Source organism: Paramisgurnus dabryanus, chromosome 24, assembly GCF_030506205.2.
Source record: "Paramisgurnus dabryanus chromosome 24, PD_genome_1.1, whole genome shotgun sequence".
Classification (NCBI taxonomy): Eukaryota; Metazoa; Chordata; class Actinopteri; order Cypriniformes; family Cobitidae; genus Paramisgurnus; species Paramisgurnus dabryanus.
The window spans coordinates 14388734-14408968 of NC_133360.1; the positions used below are offsets into that span (position 1 = coordinate 14388734).

A 20235-nucleotide genomic window follows, 5' to 3' on the forward strand; every position below is an offset into this window, starting at 1 on the left:
GGAAAGTATTTATTTACGTTAATAAAGTTTTAAATACGGATATATCTAACACAACACCGCACGGATTACCCTCAGAAGACCTTTGTTTATCATCCTGGAGCCGTTTGGATTTAATTTGTGAAGGATGGACGCACTTTTTTTTTACTTGAAGGGCGTGGACTATGGGTGGACCCCGTAACATTACATGTAATCAACTGAAAGATCTGAAACATTTTCTAAAATATCCGAAAATGTGTTTGTCTGAAAAACGATGGACATATGCAACTCGGACAGCTTGGGGGTGAGTAAATCATGGGTTTAATATCATTTTTGGCCGAACTATCCCTTTAAGTGTTAATACTAAGTCAAATTATTTTAAATACCTTAAAAAAATGCAACAGACATGTCAAAAGATTATACTTAACTTTATATATGTGCACAATACACACAGAGGGTTCTGAAATTTTCTGACATAGAATATTTTTTTCTGACATAGAATATTTTTTTAGTTATGTTGTCTTGGCAATGTCAGGTTGTTATGACAAAGACATCTTAAACAATGTCACCTTTGCATTAAAACCTACTTAATTAAATGAATGACACTTAATGAAATAAACATGCATAAAATCTCCTTCTGTTCATAGCACATGTCATGTCAGTCTTATAAACACACCTTTAAATAAAGTATTACCAAAAATGTATACAGGTTTGGAACAACTTGAGTATATGATGATATAAGTATAATTTTTTGGGTGAATTATCCCTGTATAGAAAGACTTCGACATCCAGCAATAAATTAATCCTGCGTTTCAGGGAAGCAAGTCATACAGATTTTTAAAAAGACACAAGAGAAAGTAAATGTTGACAAAATTTCCAATTCTGACTGAACAATTTATTGAATGTAACTGTGCTATTGTGTTCTAAGAAATGAAAAGCACATAGTAAATTAATGCTTTTTGACCGTCCAAGGCTTCACCCGTATCCAGCAGGAGACTTTCAGCAAATAAAACAGCAGCGTGAGAGCTCCTTCTGAGAGCAGAACAATGTTTGTGTGGTTGAATAGCGCTGTGATTCAGACAGGCTCTGCTGAATAGCTGGCTTTTTACGGCTCAGAGTCCAGTACTCAAGATTGAAACAGCCGGACAAAGGCCACGCGCTGACACGCTGGCTATGCAGCTATTCAATGGAAACAATATGGCTAAGTATGCAGTTTGGAAGTTGAAGGTGGTGACTGATTTGTTCATTATTTGTTTGTCTGGAAATCCATTTAATGGCCTGGTTTTAAAAAAAATATTCAGAAGTTGTTGCTACGGGTTACGAAATTCGATATTATAGCTACAACAAATAACCTATTACGCTGGGGGTCAAGGTTTGGCTGGTCAGCATGATCTCATTAGCCTCAATGGTGAATGTTATAAAGGCCTGTTTACACCAAAAACAATAACTATATACTGTAGTGTTTCTGTAGCTCAACTGGTAGAGGATTGCGTCCCAAGGAATTTATACTTTGTATTGCAGTGTTAAGTAACTTTGGATAAAAGCATCTACACTGTCAAAAATAAAGGTACAAAGCTGTCACTTTGTAAAAAAAGGTCTTAACACATACCATTTAGGTACAAATATGTATCTTTGAACTGCCAATATGTACCTTTGAATTACCAATATGCACTTTTTGGATACAAAGGTGTACCTTTTTGAAAGAGTACTGTCTCAGTGACAACTTTTGTGCCTTTATTTCTGAGAGTGCACAGAATATACAAATGTACTGTAAATGTTTTATGTAGTGCCGCTTAATACATTAAAATGGTTCATATTTCTATTAAGTGCCGCAGAAAAATTTATATTAGCATCCACACCAACAAATGACAGCATTATGTTTATTCTAAGCTCAAATACTTCAATTTCTCATTTAAATGTCCTTTATATTTAAATGAATTTTGATTGGCTGTCAGTGTTTTATCGCTCATCAGATGGAAAAAATATTGCTGAAAAGTGAAACAAACCATTCATATGTAGTTATTGTTATAGCTGTGGCATGGATGTCGCTATTATCTTAAGTTTATAAACTGTACATATTGATACCAAATGTATATATAAAAGTATCTAAGAGTGTTGGTGTAAAGGGGCTTAAATTGATAGTTATCGAAACATTTACATTTTGGCATGTTAATAACCAAACAGATCTGGGGCACCATTCACTTCAATAGTATTAGTTGTCAGTCAATGGTGCCCCAGATCTGCTTGGTTAAAAACATTCTTTGTTTGCATTCAGCAGAAGTATATATATATGGGCTGGGAAAAGCGATTAATCACATACAAAATAAAAGTGATTTTTGGCATAATATATGAGTGTGTGCTGTGTGTAATTACTATGTAAATATAAATACACACACATTTATGTATTTATTTAAGAAACATTTACATGTGTATATATATTTATTTATATTTTTATATATTCTATATATATATATATATATATATATATATATATATATATATATATATATATATATATATATATATATATAAAGATATACAAATAAATAAAAATCTGACTGAATTCATATATGTATGTGTGTGTGTGTGTGTGGTTAAATATACACAATAAATACACACAGCAGACACTCATATTTTTATGCAAAAAAGAACTTTTATTTTGTATGCGAGTAATTGCGATTAATCTTTTCCCAGCCCTAATTATATATAGTTTGATGGTGAGTAATTGATGACAGAATTTTTATTTTTCAGTGATCCGCCCCTTTAAGGCCTTAACTGTACTATTAGTATCCGTATATTGAACAACACTTCTGTTGGACAAATGTGAATATCTGCAAAAAGTTTTCCCCCCTAGTTGGAGCAAAAATACTAACAGTTGACTGTTTGGAAAAACATCTTCAACATGTGCGACTAAGGCATAAAGTGAGCAAGACTTGAGAATTGAGGCAATGAAAGGACAAGCGTGTACTCACTGGCATGGTCTGGCTGCCATGCAGGGCGCTGATTGCAGACTGAGCTTCGCCGTGTGTGGAGAACTTTACAAAGGCACAGCCTGCTCGAAAAAGCACACACAAACACACACTTTAACCACATTAAAATGCAGGAGAGCGACAGAAATCTGGAGACTGTACAGGATACAGACTGTACTGATGAAGCTAATTTGTGCCGCAGCATAATTCATATAATTTTGAACTTCATGAAGAGAGCGGCTGTGAAGCTGTAGTGTGGCATGCCATTGAAAACCTGTCCAACGTACTAAATATAGGTCTTAAAACACTACAAATGTGCCAATTTTTGACTGCAATCGGCCTCGAATTAAAAGTCATAACACATAAGGAGCAACGTGAAAAACGAGTTTTCTCGTCTCGTTATTTAAAGTACTGGGAAATGTTATGGCGGCTTTCTTTGTTTGTCTCTTCAATAAGACTGGATATTCACAGATCCACCCCTAAATAGCAGAAATAACCCTTTAGAAATTTTCAAAACACTGTCAAGAAGAAAACTTTGTCTCCCACAATGCTTTGGCAAATGCCGTGCTGTATTAACGCCATACAATGTCCCCAAAGACTTGGTGGGCAAACAATTGAGTCTCCAAGAAGTTTAAAGGGGCCATGTCACAAAACTTTTTTAAGATGTCAAATAAATCTTTGGTGTCCCTATAGCACATATGTGAAGTTTTAGCTCAAAATACCATATAGATAATTTATTATAGCATGTTAAAATTGACACTTTGTAGGTGCGTGCAAAAATGTGCGTCTGTGGGTGTGTCCTTTAAAATGCAAATGAGCGGATGAAGTGCAAACACTGATCACAATGATTGTAGTTTGTTGAAATTGAAACTCAATTGTGCTGTGAATTATTTTCTCTCTCTCTTTCTCTCTGCACTACATGCCAGTGCTGTGGTTGGATAATGCAGATTAAGGGGTGGTATCATTATAATAAGAGCTCCTTATGACATCATAAGGAGAACCAAATTTCAACGACCTATTTTTCATGTGCTTGTAGAGAAGTTACTGGGTTAATTTTTTTCACATTTTCTAGGTTGACAGAAGCACTGGGGACCCAATCATAGCACTTAAACATAAAAAAAAGTCAGATTTTCATGCCATGGCCCCTTTAATACTCAAATACTTGGTTTTCCATAATGAGTCTTTAATGTTGGATGAGTGACTCCAAACAAATTACTGAAACATGTAAAACGGAAATGCTTAAAGAAACAAGTTAACCTTAATCTTGGTATTTTTTTGTACACAAGATCAAATTCAGATCAGTTATTCCGTGTGCACACAGCATGCAATTAATCAACAATATAACAAAATTTTGAGAAAAAGCGAAATAATCCCACCTTTGCTATTTCCATCGGGACCTCTTAACACGGTGCACTCCTCGATGATGCCATATGGCTCGAAAAGACGATAAACGTCGTCTTCGGTCTGCTGTTTGTTCAGCATCCCGACGAACAGCTTCCTGTCTTCTACAAGCAACACAAAAACAACACACCGAACTGAGTGACTGCGGTAACCTCTCACCTTACCATTACCCGCATACATTGCTAATGTAAGCGCAACCTAAATACTACTCAGACATTTGGTTCGTGGCCAGCACGTGCGAACGGGCTGTTTGCGCTTGGCCCATTTAGCTTGCAGAATGAAGTCACAGCAGTAAATGTACCTCGTGCCAAGTCTGTTCGTTTTAATTTGGGGGATAATTGGGTTCAACTCCATGTTGGAAATGTTGGGTAGGCCTGAGGTGATATCGCTAAGCCGACATGCTCAGAGACTCAGTTTAATGGAGAGCCACAAAACTCTGGAGGGTGCAGATAGACCCAAACTACCGGGATGGCTGACCTTGATTTCAAACTAATGGGAAGCGGTTCTTTGTCCATTACAGTCATGTGTGTTTAGGGTATGGTAATTCGGTGTCTTCACAAAAAAAAAAAAAAACTTGCATCCAACAATGGAACTAAAACTCTAAATGTTATGCATAAATGATGACAAATTATAAAGGCACTACGCCAAGTAATACTAGCCAAATAATTTCAAAGGCTGACAACTTTTGCAAGCATCACCACAAAAGTAAGAAAAAATTGGAATAACCTTTATGTCCTATTGAACACAATGATGTAAAAACTAATTGATTTTAAAGCAACAAAACTATAATAATAGTGCTGCCATTGCAAAAAAGCATTTTTTGGTGTATATCAAATGATCCAAAACCACCACGTGCGTTTAAAAAAAATTGATACATGAAACCCATAAGGATATTCTATATATTTCCACCTAAATACCTTGGTTAGATTGTGGTAAGCATGTGTTTAGTTAACTAATCGTGCTTTTCCATTGCATAGTACCCCACGGTTTGTGTCAGGTCGGGTCAGCTCACCTTACTTTGGCTTGGTTAGCTAGGTAAGTTTAGTAACACTTCGAAGTGGGAGGGATTATAGGCGTGTGGTTATTTGCGCTGCCTACTGCTGTGACATCAAACTAGTGTAAGCGTCGTTGTACATTCCCATAAATTTGTTTATTTCTCAGTCCGCAACAAATTTAAATTTAAATTGACCAACACAAATAAATGTTTGCACATTGCGTTTATCACTACCTCTGTAGCACATGACAGTTTCTGTACAAACACCCGTGGCGTCGGTCGACGCACTCGACTGAGCCTCATTTAAATTGCATTTAAGCATATATGCGGAAGTGCGCGTCGTGAATGTGCCGTCACATAAACTGCAAGTCTGAAAAAAACTGTTATGGTGTTCCTGATTCTCAACCTGTGGATTCAGCACTTAAAGGTAGTTTGAGAACTTACAGCAAAGCAGAGATGATAACAGGTTTACTCGAGACAGCGCAAGCTAGCATGAAGGTAAAGCTAATCTTTACATTATTGCGATGACGCTGATAGTGACGATTCTCTCAGACCAATCAGTGATCTACAGTGTTTTCGCATCACGTTTTGGTATCAGCTCGGGTCGCTTGGAACCCCAATGAGGTGGTACTAAAAAAAGTATCGGGTACTACGTACTGCACCCAGTGAAAAAGCCCCTAAAAATAAGCTGACCGGACCCAAACCAAACAAACCGTGGGGTACTATGCAATGGAAAAGCACCATAACTCATTCTCAGCCGTCTTAAACATCTATACAGCTACAGTACAACTTTAGCCCCTCCAGTGATGGTTTTGATTATATGTCAATAGTGCGGATGTGTCCATTGAGTCTAAACTTAGCTAACATACTGTAGTCCTCCAGTAGGGCACTTCGCATATTGATATTCCATCAGTGGGTGTCCACCTTTCTGGAACCGAGCTGGCTACGTGTCTTCCCGCGGCCTGTGACGCTCTCTAAAATAATCACAGATGTCAGCGTGTTGTCTGGGGACGGCTCGGTCCTCGTGCACGCTCTTTATCGTATGTGGCAGGATCAGAGGGTATGTATCAAAATAGAGACGATGTATCGTGACATCTGTCACGTTACATCGGAGAGCATTTATCTGCAAAAAACCAAGCCATGAACTGGAAAATAAAGGTCAGGATGGGACTTCCACAAGGCCCGAAGGGATGGTTCCTATCTGAAGGTGAAGTGTTAACGTCTCTGGACGGGTTCATAAATGCGGTTGCCGGGAGCTTCGGGTCTCGTCTCTGGGAAACGGGTGATCGGACTGGGATCAGGGTGGATTAATGTTTGAAGTTGACCTGTATGAATTTAATACCACATGTGCTTTAACTCGATATTTACTGTGGCAGCATTTGAAATCCTAGGGCAGTACACCGGTGTATCTAAAGAGGTCATATTTGTACCTCAGAGGTACGAAAGAGCGCATACTAGTACTAGTCTTATTAAGACCTTTTTAAAGGGTACTGCCTTGGACCATTTTTGACCATTTTGACCAAGTGTATGTACCAGATGCAATACAGACTGTATTACATTACTCCACACTACATCTTCATATATTAAGTTCATTGTGTTGAGAAACATAATATGGTATCCATACAGTTACGCGAGTCGACTGCAGACCACAGTTCGAGCCCATAAATAAGCAAGCAAGTAGATTTATCTACAGCATAACCACAAGAAAGGAATACACGTGACAATACGCCCACACTTTGTGTATTCATCGTCCCAATCCCATGTTGACGAACATTCAACGTGAGCTTCGACTGTTTAACTATCACAACGGCGTGAAGGTGCTGATGCTTTTAATTGATATTTGCATACTACTCTTGATATTTGCATACTACTCCCCTGTGTCCTTGATACTGGGTCCAGCCCCTCCAGCTGGTGACGGTGTCTCGAAAAATTACCGCTATCAGGCTTCATCAACTTCAGCGGCTAGCAAGGGTTTCGTTTAATACATGACAAATTAAGCTGCAAAATGACAAGGGGAGAAGGAGAGCACCTCGACGTCTTGGGGAATTTGTGTCCTTGCGATATGACTGAAAGCAAATTCCTAATTATTTAATAGCATGACTGATATTTGTTATCTTCATTAAAGGAGCTTTGCTTGTAGAATGCAGAATTAAAGCAATTATTATACAGCAATAATTATTATGGATTGACTAAACTGTAGCTTTGTTTTTGTGATTTAAATCAGAAGCACTGAAGATGATAGCGTATCTAGTTGCCCCCAAAAGTATCGGACTACACTTCAAAACGAAAAAAAAAAACACGTGAAAGTCATTGCTACACCTCTGCTCAACTTCACTAATCTTAATTCATTTTTGTGATTATTTTTAATCAAATGGTCTCAAGGTCAATCTTAGCAGATGAAGTTCACACCGGTGCCCAAGCGGAGTAATCACAGGTGTAGATTATCATATTAACATGTTTTACTAAGTGTTAAACGGTCCAGATATACATATATCTATAAATACTTAAATACATAAACATACAAATGAAGAGTTTGGTTCCAGAACGCAATAAATCCATTTTGACTAATTTGGGTAAAAATGTGTTTTCTATACCAAGAAGGTGACAAGATGAAAATTACAATTTTGTGTTACAAACTTTCCCATAGCATCTTTAGGTTATAATAACATTACAAATTTAAACCCATAATTTGATTTTCAAAGTTTTTTTTTCTAAATGCTATAAATCTATTGAATCAATATATAAATGTGCATTCATCTTTGCCATGTTATATTCATTTAGTTGACTAGTGCTATATACTGATTAAAAAAATTAACATTAATGGCATTAATCAAAACACTTACTTTGTCATATTAAGAACACTGTCATTGCTACTGTCATCCTTGGGACGTCGTCTCTGAACTTTTTTGACAGCGATCAGCTGTAGAATCTTTTGGTTGTGCTCAATTTTCGTTGACTTTGAGTAAAATAATGGAAAGTTTTTCATCAGATCCCCTGGGGTCAATGTGTTAGCATGACAGAAGCTTGATGCTGTTGTTTGAGAACAAGTAACAGCCGACATTTTTCCTTTCGCCAGAGTGACTCATGTAAATTATTACATTTTGATGGCTTACGTTTCTTCCCCGCCACACGATCATGAAGTACAAAGTAGATGAGGAAAACTACACACACACACACACACACACACACGCACACACACGCACATCCACACACACACACACACACCACAAAACCAGTCATAATTAGCACAGGCTTATTTGTAGCAATAGCCACCAAATACATTATATTGTATGGGTAAAAAATATTGTTTATAAGTTTATTTAATATCATGAAGATATTTTGTAAATTTCCTACTGTAAATATGTCAAAAATGTATGTATCATTATTAAAGGTGCAGTGTGTAAATTTTAGCAGCATCTAGTGGTGAGGTTGCGAATTGCAACCAATGGCTCAGTCCACTGCTCACCCCTCACTTTAGAAAGACAGAGAAGCTACGGTAGCTGCCACCGGAAAAACATGTCATTGTAGGAGACAACTTTGTAAAAAAAAGTTTGTCCGTTAAGTGCTTCTGTAGAAACATGGCAGCACAAAATGGCGACTTCCACGTAAGGGGACCCTCAATGTATGTGTATAAAAACGTCTCATTCTAAGGTAATAAAAACATAACGGTTCATTATGTAAGATCTTTATACACCCCTGATAATATACTTTTGTATATTATATTGCATTTCTGTCAAGAGATCCCTCTAAAAATTACACACTGCACCTTTAATTATTATTGCTATTGTTGACTTCATTTAGACAAATTATATTAAATATTGAGATTTTTTGCACCCTCAGATTTGAGATTTTCTGATAGTTGTATCTCATCCAAATATTGTCCTATCCTAATAAACCATGCATCAATGGAAAGCAACATGTGGGTGAAATTTAGACAATTTGGATTTTTGGGTGAACTGTCCCTAAAAAATGTATGGGTCTACTATAAGCCTCTGCTAAAAAGTGAGAAAATATAAATAAAGAATAAAGTATATCTGAACTTTTGAATAGTAGTGAATTTCGCTTAATAGTATTATGTAATAAACATAATACAACTTTTAGTGTTTTTTCTGTAATTAAAACAGATGCCACCTGGTTTAGTTTGTGTATTTAACATAAATATGACAAAACTTTTTCCTATATTTTCTCATACTGCACTAAAAGCTTTTAATACATACAGATATTTATCATTTGTTAAAAATCAATACTGAACCATCAATAGTTTTAACACACTGCATTCACCGCAGTCTAAAGGACGAAAAATGAAAATTACTCCATGATTTACTCCCCCTCAAGCCATCCAAAATACAATACAAAAGTCCATCATCTTTCAGACAAACACAATTTGAGTTGTTTTAGTAAATGTCCTCGCTCTTAAAGCTTTATAACTGTAAAAACCAGAGCCGGCCCAGCCACTAAACGACACTTGCAATTGCAAAGGGCCTCGTGGCCAGCAGAGGGCCCCCTAGCTAGGGCCATCACTTAGCTAGTGGTTGAAAAAAATCATTCATCAAAAGTAACATAAAATAAATATTCATTATTTATTATTATGGCAATGTTAAAAAGGCTGTTACTTGTTATTATAGTTATTATGAAAGTTCGCTAATAAATAAGATCTCTTTCTTGCCGAGATTGATTGACACACAACATCCAGCGCAGCAGCCAATCAGTGCCCGCGATCTATGTGCAGGCGAGCATCCCGCCCACAGAACGCAAAGTTGAGTTGAGCCAGATCACTGATACAGACGCGAACTTTTGCTGTTGCTTTAAGGACAATTTCTTTAATGCTATGTGTGTTTGTGCGTAAATGCGAAGTAAGTGGATCTTATTTGACTTCGGTAATGACCAAACCTGTGTTCTGTTTGACTTCTCTTTCTTATATTTGCCATCATAACGTGAATTGGTATATTAAGCTTAATAATTAATATTTAAACGGTTTAACGTGGTAAATTAATTCTGTTACGCTTATATTTCACGTATGCCATTGTCATTTCTACATATGTATGTCATTAGTGTAATTATATTGTTAAACGTCTGAATTTAAAGTGTTTTATGTGTAAGAGTAAACAAACTCATGCGCATATGCGTGGTGGTACATGCCCAGACAGCGAACTGTTTTTAAAACCACCTGCTGGCCTTTGCAAAAGTTTATAATGTCACTGTTCAGTCTTTAATATTTAAACTATAGCAATGCATATGACATACAGTAGTCAGCTTTGTTAGATTAATGTTATGAATGCAATGTTAATTGTTAATCTTCAATTATTAATATTATTTGCAAGTTAATTGTTATTATCCACAAACCTATGTTTGTGTCAGATTTTGCTCATCTCAAACAAGCCTATTAACTTTTGTTATGCTATTTACGTAAGGGATAATATATAGTGAGGCGAATGTTAGGTACTATTAACCTTGTTTGTGATGTTTTAGATATTATTGTTAATTTTGTTTATTTGAAAAATTTAAACATTTAAGTGTTATATTTATTATTTTATATTATATTTTATTTAAATGTTATTCTATTTACTCAATTTCATTCAAATTATATATAGGCTGTTGTTTGTGCCTCTTAAACTCTGGTGTCAATTAAAAATGTTTCTTTGATGGTCAGTGAAAAGTCTTTTTATTTAGCAAGTTCATCAGTGTGTGTTTGTTGCACTGCACTGCCATTCAGTTCAGTCAGTGGTATCATATTTTTTCCTGTTAGACATCAAACATGGAACTCAAATCAAGAACTCAAGGGGGCAGTTTCCCTGACAGGAATTAAAGTAGTCCTAGACTAAAATAAAAGTAGGCTAAGAGCTGTCCAAACTGAAAAAAGCTTGCACTGACATATCTTAAAATACACCAGTGCTCTTTGTTTTGCCTCAAAATCCACACAAATAATGTTTTTAGTAAGGCATTTTTGTTCAAATTAGTTATGTTTTCTAATTAAACTAAGGCCGAGTCCTGTCTTAAGATATTCCCTGTCCGGGACCACCCCAAGGTCTTTTATTGTCATTCTGTAGGCTACATGTTGCCACATAAGAACGAAATACGTACTCAGGACCAGCAATGTAAAAAAGATCATTAACATACAGTATACATAGAATAATTAAAACATAATTTAATAGACACATTTAAAAAAAATAACATAGTAGAGATAATATGTGCAGTATAGTCATAAGGTAGTCATTGCTTTTCTTTAGGCCTTACTTAAAACGGTCAAAGGGGCCTCCGACGAAATTTTGCTTAGGGCCCCCAAAGGTCTAGGGCCGGCTCTGGTAAAAACACAGGAGCCACAACTTTCAAGCCCAAAAAATCATGCATCCATCCACAAGGTTCTCGCAAAAGACAAGATCTTATTCATCGTACGCTATCGGAAGATGGTTATTATAGTTTATAAAGTTTTAAATATGTATTACCCTCAAAAAACCTTTATTAATCTCCTGAAGCCATGTGGATTACACCTGTGAAGGATGGATGCACTTTTTTTGGACCCTGTTATAAAGCTTGGAAAAGCCAAGACCTTTACTAAAATAACTATAATAAAACTGTGTTCGTTTCAAAGATGATAGACATGTGTATCTCGGATGGCTTGAGGTAGAGTAAATCACGGGGTAATTATCATTTTTTGCTGAACTATTCCTTTAATAATAATAATAATAAAAGCGAAAACGTTGCTTCTTTATTGCAATTGGCCACGATTTACAATTTGGAGCCTGGTTGTTCGTAAGAGCCATCCGCAGGGGCTCTCGAACATGCAGACGGTGTCCTGGCTCACAGTAGGAGAAGATCCTGCAGCTTCAGATAAGCCAAAGCCAGGCCAAGTTTGTAAATCATTGTCCTCAATGGTGAGAGAACTGATGATAGTGAATCCACACTGCTGGCGCTCTTTTGCAGTCTGCATGTGTTAAAACCAAATGAGAGACCGCTGTGGGAGACTGAGGTCCGTTGGTTACTATGACGACAATCGGCTGTCAGTCAAGCCTAAATGGCGTTTGGTGGGTCATTCCTAAATCTGCTGTCGGGCATGGAGTGTAAATTTAATTGTCTAAAGGGGAAGATAAGGAAAAATGATGAACGGTATTAACATCTTGATAAAAAGGAAGTTGAACGGACAAACACATTAGTCGAGAATTACCGTCCGGGCGATTATTCAGCCGGAGACTGAGCAAACCAAGTAAAGTGTTCGGGTTTACCGTGCAGATAAGTGATGCGGACAGATAGGGTGGGCCAAGATAGATTTTTCTGCCATCTGGTATTGTCAGACCAGAATCCAGTCTTTGAAATCAGCGTGCCACCCCTAACACTAATTAAAAACAACACAGCAATTACCGCATGTAACAAAACACAACCTAAACAAACAGATACGAAAGGTTAAAGTAATTAACCTATAGAACAAACCTGGCGGATTTTATATGGTATAACCTAATTCATTATATATAACACATGTTGTTATGTAGACACTAATGGAAAACCTCATTCGACAGCAGATCTTTAGATAAACTTTCTCATTGAGGATGAACACTTGAGTTCAAGTTAATCTGAAACGATCAGAGCCGGATTAGTTCATCAAGGGTTTGGCCAAACAGATTAATCTACAGACGTTTGGCAGCCTCTATCAAACAGACGGGCATCGAAGTTTGTTCAAGAAAGATGCAAACAACTTCATTTCCACAACACTGCATGCCAGAGTTACATAAACCTATAACACAGGATAATAAAACAAGTTGTGTAATACGTGATATGAAAAAAGCCTTGCATAATGATTTAAGATTTCACTCATAGTATGAGTTAAACAGCTTTATTATAATCAATTACAAAAATAATAGTACGTAAAAGAAATGTATTTACAAGGAGCTCAAAATAATTAAACTTTTAACTAGTTAACTTGCAATAATGATTGCTCATAACATTAAGCATCATCAAATAATGTTGCTTATTCTACCCAGTCTCACAAGGTTTTGTGATACAGTCATGTAATTTTTTATAATTGTTTTCGTGATATTATCATGAATTTCCGCATTTTTTTGTAATCGTATAACGAATTCATGTTTTCATGCGATTATCACGTATTGGTTACTCAACTGCTTTTTCCTATTTTTAAACCATTGTCGCTTCGGTTAAGGGTTATGCTGCGTTTACACCAACCGCGGTAGAGGCGTAAAGCGCAAGTGATTTCATTGTTAAGTCAATGTGAAGACGCGTTGACGCGCGTGAGGAGGTCCCGCGGCGTGGAAGATGCGCTCGGCGTGGAAGACGCGTTTCCACGTGAAGCTCGCGCAAAAAGCGTGAATATAGCATTGTGCGCGGTACGCGCGAATGGTGCTTTTTTTGCATTTTGCGGTTCACACGAATTTGCGGCTGACGCCCCGTAAGCTATACGACACAAGTTCTTATTTCTATAGAGGAGACAGGAATAAAAAGGACCTCGCTTGGAAGAGTGTCAGTGAGGACATTGGGCAACCTGGTAATTGTAATACACACTTCACTTTTGAGTCAAGTGACGTTTATCGACCCGCGTCATTTATTTTCCCCCTATAGTAAGGTTACCAAATACAAACTGGTAACTCTCGATAAATGCACAATCAACATCAGTCATCTTGCAAACAGACAACCGCATAGCACTTGCCCCTCCCACAAGAAGCGGAGTTTGCCTCTGACGTGCGTCAAATGCTTGCTTTTTCCACACATCTACTCCGCATTACACGCGCAAATGCATCCAAATTGTTCAAGTGGTAGACGCGATTTTGACGCCTGAAACGTGGTTGGTGTAAACTCAGCATTAGATTTGGTGCTTGCATTAGAATGTCACTTAACAGTATGTATTGGTTTATACTATTTTTAGTATAGGGTGAGAGTTAGGTTAGGGGAGGGATGCCATTTTATGTAAATCTAACCCGAAACCGAAGCGACAATGGTAAGAAAATAGGACAAAACAGTTGAGCAACCAATACGTGATAATCAGACGAAAACAGGAATTCATTATCCGATCATGAAAAAACGCGTAAATTCGTGATAATATCACGAAAAAAGAATAAAAAAATTACGTGACTATATCACTAAATCCACCCAGTCTCACGGAGTTGCGTATAAATAGCACGAAGTGTAAAAATCGTGCAATACATACAGCAAATTCCACTTTGGCGTGCATATGATATAAACGGCGCATCTTTTTTTGTCGTTTTATTGATTGGTTTCTCAATTTTTTTGCTATTTTCGCCTGGGTTTAGGGTTAGAACAACGTTTTGTTATATAAAAATGACATCCTAACTCAAACCCAATTCTAACCCCAACTCTAAGCGACCATGGCTTAAATATAGACAAAAACATAGAGAAACCTGTATATTAAATAACCTCCTAAAGCAAATCTGAAATCTAACTCTAAACCCAAGCGAAAATGGTTTAAAAAACAGAAAAAAATTGAGAAACCAATAAATAAAACTTCAAAAAAGATGCGCCGTTTAAGTGAATGGGAAGGACTGGCATATCATATGCACGCCAAAGTGGAATTTGGCGTATGTATTGCACGATTTTTACACTTCGTGCTAAATATACGCATCTACATGAGACTGGGTAGACTAAATCCTTCATGTGGTCCGTGAGCGGACTAAATCTTCGCACACGCTGTAATGTAAATAGATGTACGCCACTGCACTTGCGCCTGGAGTTAACTGCTAGGTCAACACATAAAAAACTCCCGTCTGCAGAAATGGCCTTCAGACAGCGTTTATAAATCATAGACGGACTTGAAGTAAATGGCCAGCACATTTTCCATGTCACCATTCGATCACAGATGAAGGTAAAAGGGGGAAAAGTTATCAAGTGTCCTATCTATGGTCTCTGATAGCAGACATGTACTGTAAGGGTAGGCTGTATTTTGACATCAATGCTTTTATAAAGAAGCAATTAGGAGAAACGCATAATTTAAAATAACAATAATGACCATAATAAAAATAAACACAATTTTACATGAATAATTTGACGTTTCGACATTAGTTGCCCACCCATCCCCTCAGCTAGGAACCTTGAACATATCACAACTGACCGCACGCAAATAAAATCTCTTGCGAGTAGGAGTCTCGAGGATTACATTCGGGCTCACGCGGGGGAGGAAACAGTAGAAGGAACGGCCTAAAATATATTTTATCTCCACCGTATACTTCACAGCAAATTTACGCTCGATATGATAACACACGTGAAATATGACCCGCTACCTTGCGTCGGCTTCAACGTATTACGGAGCCGGCCATAAATCTTCCGACCCCCGTGCGACGTCCGCGCTAGCTGTAGTATATAAACATTTACAATATTGCAGGGCTATTTATACTATACTGTCTGCCTACATAATGCCATTCCTGTGCCTCTATGGGGTCGGCTATGATTTCTTTTTCTTCATTACTTTTATATCCTTCGTTCTTTCTCTCGTACCCATTATCTACTGCATTTTTGGTTGCGTAATGAGTCGCACTTAAATCATTAACCTCATTTTTTAGCTTTGTTTGTACTACGCAATGGACTACGAAACAAGACAACAAACTTCATTAAGAGGCTAAAAGTGAACAGGCATGAGTCTCACATCACTCATAATAGTGACGGAGTAAACGGTTTGGCCTTCTGGGATTCTTCAAGGAGCAACTAAGTGAAGCTGATACAGAGGACGAGAGGTGAGTGAACATGATTTATGACATAAAGACGATGGGGAAAGGCAGCAATGAAAGTACTGCAGAAGTCAAAAGCTGGAAAGGGTACTGTTTTCTACATGTGTACTATAGAAGTTTTTGCAGAAATGACAACAGAAACATAAAAAAAGACTGTGGTCATGTCCTTCATTTAGGCCTCATTTAGGAGTGCTGGGGGTGAGCGATATCAGGGGACTGTTTATATGAGGGGTGGGACTGCGTATTCATATTCGTCATAACGCGCAAGGATGTGTCTTTTCATCCGTACTGACTCTCTAATCTCGCCGTGTGTCCGTTCGCTGGTTTGTGCATTGCTTTGACTTCCAAAATCTGCAGAGTTAACATTTACAGACAGGAAAAATGCTGGATAAGGTAAAGTGGCAAATACATAAATAAAAACATAAGCTCTGTGATTTCATAATACCGCAGGTTGATTTCCCCCGTACTCCATACGGCCTAAAATTACAGTGTGCTGCAAACTGATAAACCTTGAACTATTCACCCCTTGTTTTCATTGCTGTTTAATGCAGGCTGGTGAAGACTCTAGGAAATTGGCTGGGGATAGCAGCGGAGAAACCCGGGCCCGCTGTTGACTTTGAGCGGGTACATCTTCGCTCTCCGTGTGGGATGTGTAATATAGCAGTAAATAGGCTAGCTCAGCTTGATGGAAACATTCACACACGGTTATGCCATTTAAAGCTTATTAGGATGATGTCCAGAATGGGAAAAGATATCAGGGCGGTCAAAACAGCAGTCAAACAACCTGAGCTAATATCAACTGTAACAAACTCAAGCAATATCTTATTATTGGCGTGCCAATCATCGGCCTAATGGACTGCACATGAATTACAGTACGTTCTTTGGATGGCGTATTGGCGTTCTTAAATGCATGTATGGGTTTGTTATGGAAGACATTAGTTGTTGACGACACGACAATGATGTGGATCACAAGCAAATACGATGCTAATATGCATGATATATGGAGCAATAACAATAAATTAAAATGAAAGCTGTGCTTTTTTTCACTGGCAGAGCTATTGGTGGAACTGAAATAGGGAAGTGCTTCTGTTAATATGCCAATACGATAATACTGATACGTGAAAATATCATCCTGTCTGACATATCGGTTATACCACTTAAAGGCGGGGTGCGCGATCTCTGAAAGCCAATGTTGACATTTGAAGTCACCTAAACAAACGCGACCCTACACCAATAGTATCTGGACTTTTTTTGATAGACCCGTCCCACAAATACACAACCCAGGCAACGATGTAAGTTAGTAGACACGCCCCTTACTGCTGATTGGCTACAAGTGTATTGGTACTTGGCTCGACTCCTTTTCCAAAGCGTTTCTCAAAAATTGTGCACTCCGCCTTTAAATACAGACTTGCTACCTTGTACAAAAAATCCTTGATGCACTTACACTTTTAACTTTAATTTATTTTTTATTTTTTTAAATTACAATTCACTTTCTTGACTAGCGAGGAGTTGCTATAAATTATAAAAAATAAAGTTGAAAGAACTTTAGCAAATTTAACTTCATTTTTATAATTTAAGTAAATTAAGTATAATTTAAGTATAATAAATGTGGGGGTGTAAAGTTATTTCATGCATTCTGACTTATTAACAGTGTTTAAGAGTTGGATTCCTCTTGCTAAACATATGGAAAGTGTCAAAAAAAAAAAAAAAAAAAACAGTTGGACATGTGACAAAGTATTTCTCTGCCGAATGCACTTGGCCAGGGTTCATACAAATTTCGTAAAAGTTGTATTCGAACATGTAAGATTTATACTGTACGTAACAATCCTTCTTTAAATCTTTTGATAAGCAATTTCAGTGCAGGAAGTACAGTGGAAGTCCTTATATGGGCACTTTAACTGGAATAGCGCACGCACACACCAACCAAGAGCTGAAACGAAATCAATGTCACTAAAGAAGTGTGTTTTTGTTTCTGATAGACATTTAAGCTTTTTCAGCTTCCCAATGAACCCAGCCTTATGAAAACAATGGATATAGTTTGTTTATCTGAAGAAGCAGCGGAGTTGTGCGTCTGCGTGACCCGAATCGGGTCATGAGTTGCAGGTGGTAAGTAAAATGGCATCAAATGTCTGCATTTTGTTGGCAATCGTAAGTGCATATAATGTAAATTACATGAAAATGTAGTGAATCATAAGTTATCCAGAGATAGTGTGATAATGTTTGTGGGTGTTGCTTGTACGCCTCGAGGGGGTCGGGTTCATTCGGAAAGAATCTGCACAGCTGATCTGTCTTTTATTTATTTATAAATGTGATAAAACTAAAGACTATTTTTATATATGAAGTATGTAATATTTAAATATGAATAGGTACTCAAGATTAAAATGAGCAAAGCAGAAACAGTGTGTATTATGTGACCTTTAAACCTAAAAATGTAAGTGCAATAAGGATTTAAATAAAAAAAACATTGCTTTAATTAGATGAAGAATAAAACATATTCTAATGCTAAAAGCTGCTAAAACCAGCTCTCACACACACACACTTGCGCAGATGTGACTGTACTGCAGCTACAGTAAGTTGACCACATGGGGAGTCTCTTTGCTGTCTAGCGGGGTTTTAACTAGCTAGTGTGAAACTTCAGTTCGAATGCTCCTGGTCTGCCCTTCCCCTAACACTTATTAAAAATAGATTTCAGAAAAAGAGACAGAGAGGGATAAACTGTCCTCCTCTTCCTATAGTTCATCTGCAAACTTTGACAAGCTCATTTGTTTTGATTCTAGAAAGTTTTGCTCGATACCTAATTAAAAGTGTAACCATCTATATATTGACCAATCACAGGATAGCTATACCTGGTCGGATGTCATTTTAAACCACTGGTTTGTTCTTTAATTGTCATTTGACGTACAGGCTAATAGACAACCAGCATTACAATTTTTGCAACAAACCTTAAAATCAATTAAAAATTGTAGACGTAACTTCTTGACAGTATGCAGCTGCAGCATAATAAATGTAGCTATATTTAAAAGTGTAATGTGGATTTTAAAATTCAAATTCGAAATGCAAAGAGATGCTACGGGGGCTGTCACAGGACAAACATGTCATCGTCTGAGATAACGTAGGGATGAAACACGCTCTGTACAACAGTTTGTCCGTTTAGGGCTACTGTAGAAACATGGTGGTGACTTTTATGAAAGGAGACCCGCAGATAAAACGTCTCATTCCCCGGGCCATTTACACGTGAAAGGTTATTTTGGAAAATGGAGACATTTCCGTTCGTTTGCACTCTTAGTTTACACGCAAATGAAGAATTTGCCTCTGAAACCGATTCTTTCTAAAAACTTCGGGCACAGTGGAGATTTTTAAAATCTTCATTTGCACGTTTCTATGTAAACTGAGACAAACAGGTGTTTAGGCAGCCAGCGTCACAGTATGCGCCAGAGCTCGCATCTACCTCAAAAGTGCGACCTTGTTCAAAAAAGGAATAGGGAGTGATTCGTTGCTATTGTTGCTATTTTCGGGATCTCAAACCCCTCTCGAGTTATGGCCGTTTAAATGTTCTAAGTTCCGCTCATTTCCGTTTTTGGCCACTCCTTTCGTGTATGAATACAAATTGCAACTTTTTTTGATAATTATTTATATTCACACTCCACAGAATCAATAAGCTTTGGTTAGGTGTCAATCGGGCGAAAAACATAGGACTAGTTCGCAAAAGTAGGTTTTTAAGGTTATCACTAATATCCCACGAACCGTTTGATTGACAGCAACGCTTCAAGAGGTAAAGTTGTTCAGCATGAGCAGATCTATCATATGTCGTCATTGTTGTGTGTGTATGTCAACCGTCACATGATACAGGCACCGAAATACGGTATTACGCCCCCTAGTGGCCGTACACAAAGCAGTACATGAACAAGCACAGTGTGTTTCGTTACGATCAGCCCTAACCCAACAAATGTTGATCGTAACGAAACACACTGTGCTTCTTCGTGTACTGCTCCTGAAGGCCTGTAAGAATTATGGTGTCCTTTGGCCACTATGGGGCGTAATACTTTATTTTTATCTCAATAAAAAAATCGCAATTGGCTTACGTGCACTTGAGCTTCTCGTTACACCGCCACCTACAGGTTTAGCATGCTCTTGACGGCATATATACACGGGTACGTGTATATGAACACTTTTCGGAAAACTGACGTGTGTGAGCGATGTTATTTTTGAAACC

At 37.5% G+C, this 20235-nt stretch overlaps 1 protein-coding gene across 2 annotated transcripts in view; it reads right to left on the minus strand.

Moving 5' to 3' along the window:
* The window catches only part of celf5a (cugbp, Elav-like family member 5a), a 268110-nt gene that overhangs the window by 52669 nt on the left and 195206 nt on the right, over positions 1-20235 (minus strand). For both annotated transcript variants that reach the window (XM_065246530.2, XM_065246529.2), the window contains exons 4-5: positions 4322-4450; positions 2949-3028 (exon numbers count right to left, since the gene is read on the minus strand). In XM_065246530.2, the coding sequence (XP_065102602.1) occupies positions 2949-3028; positions 4322-4450 (209 nt within the window). The remainder of the gene's footprint in view (positions 1-2948; positions 3029-4321; positions 4451-20235) is intronic.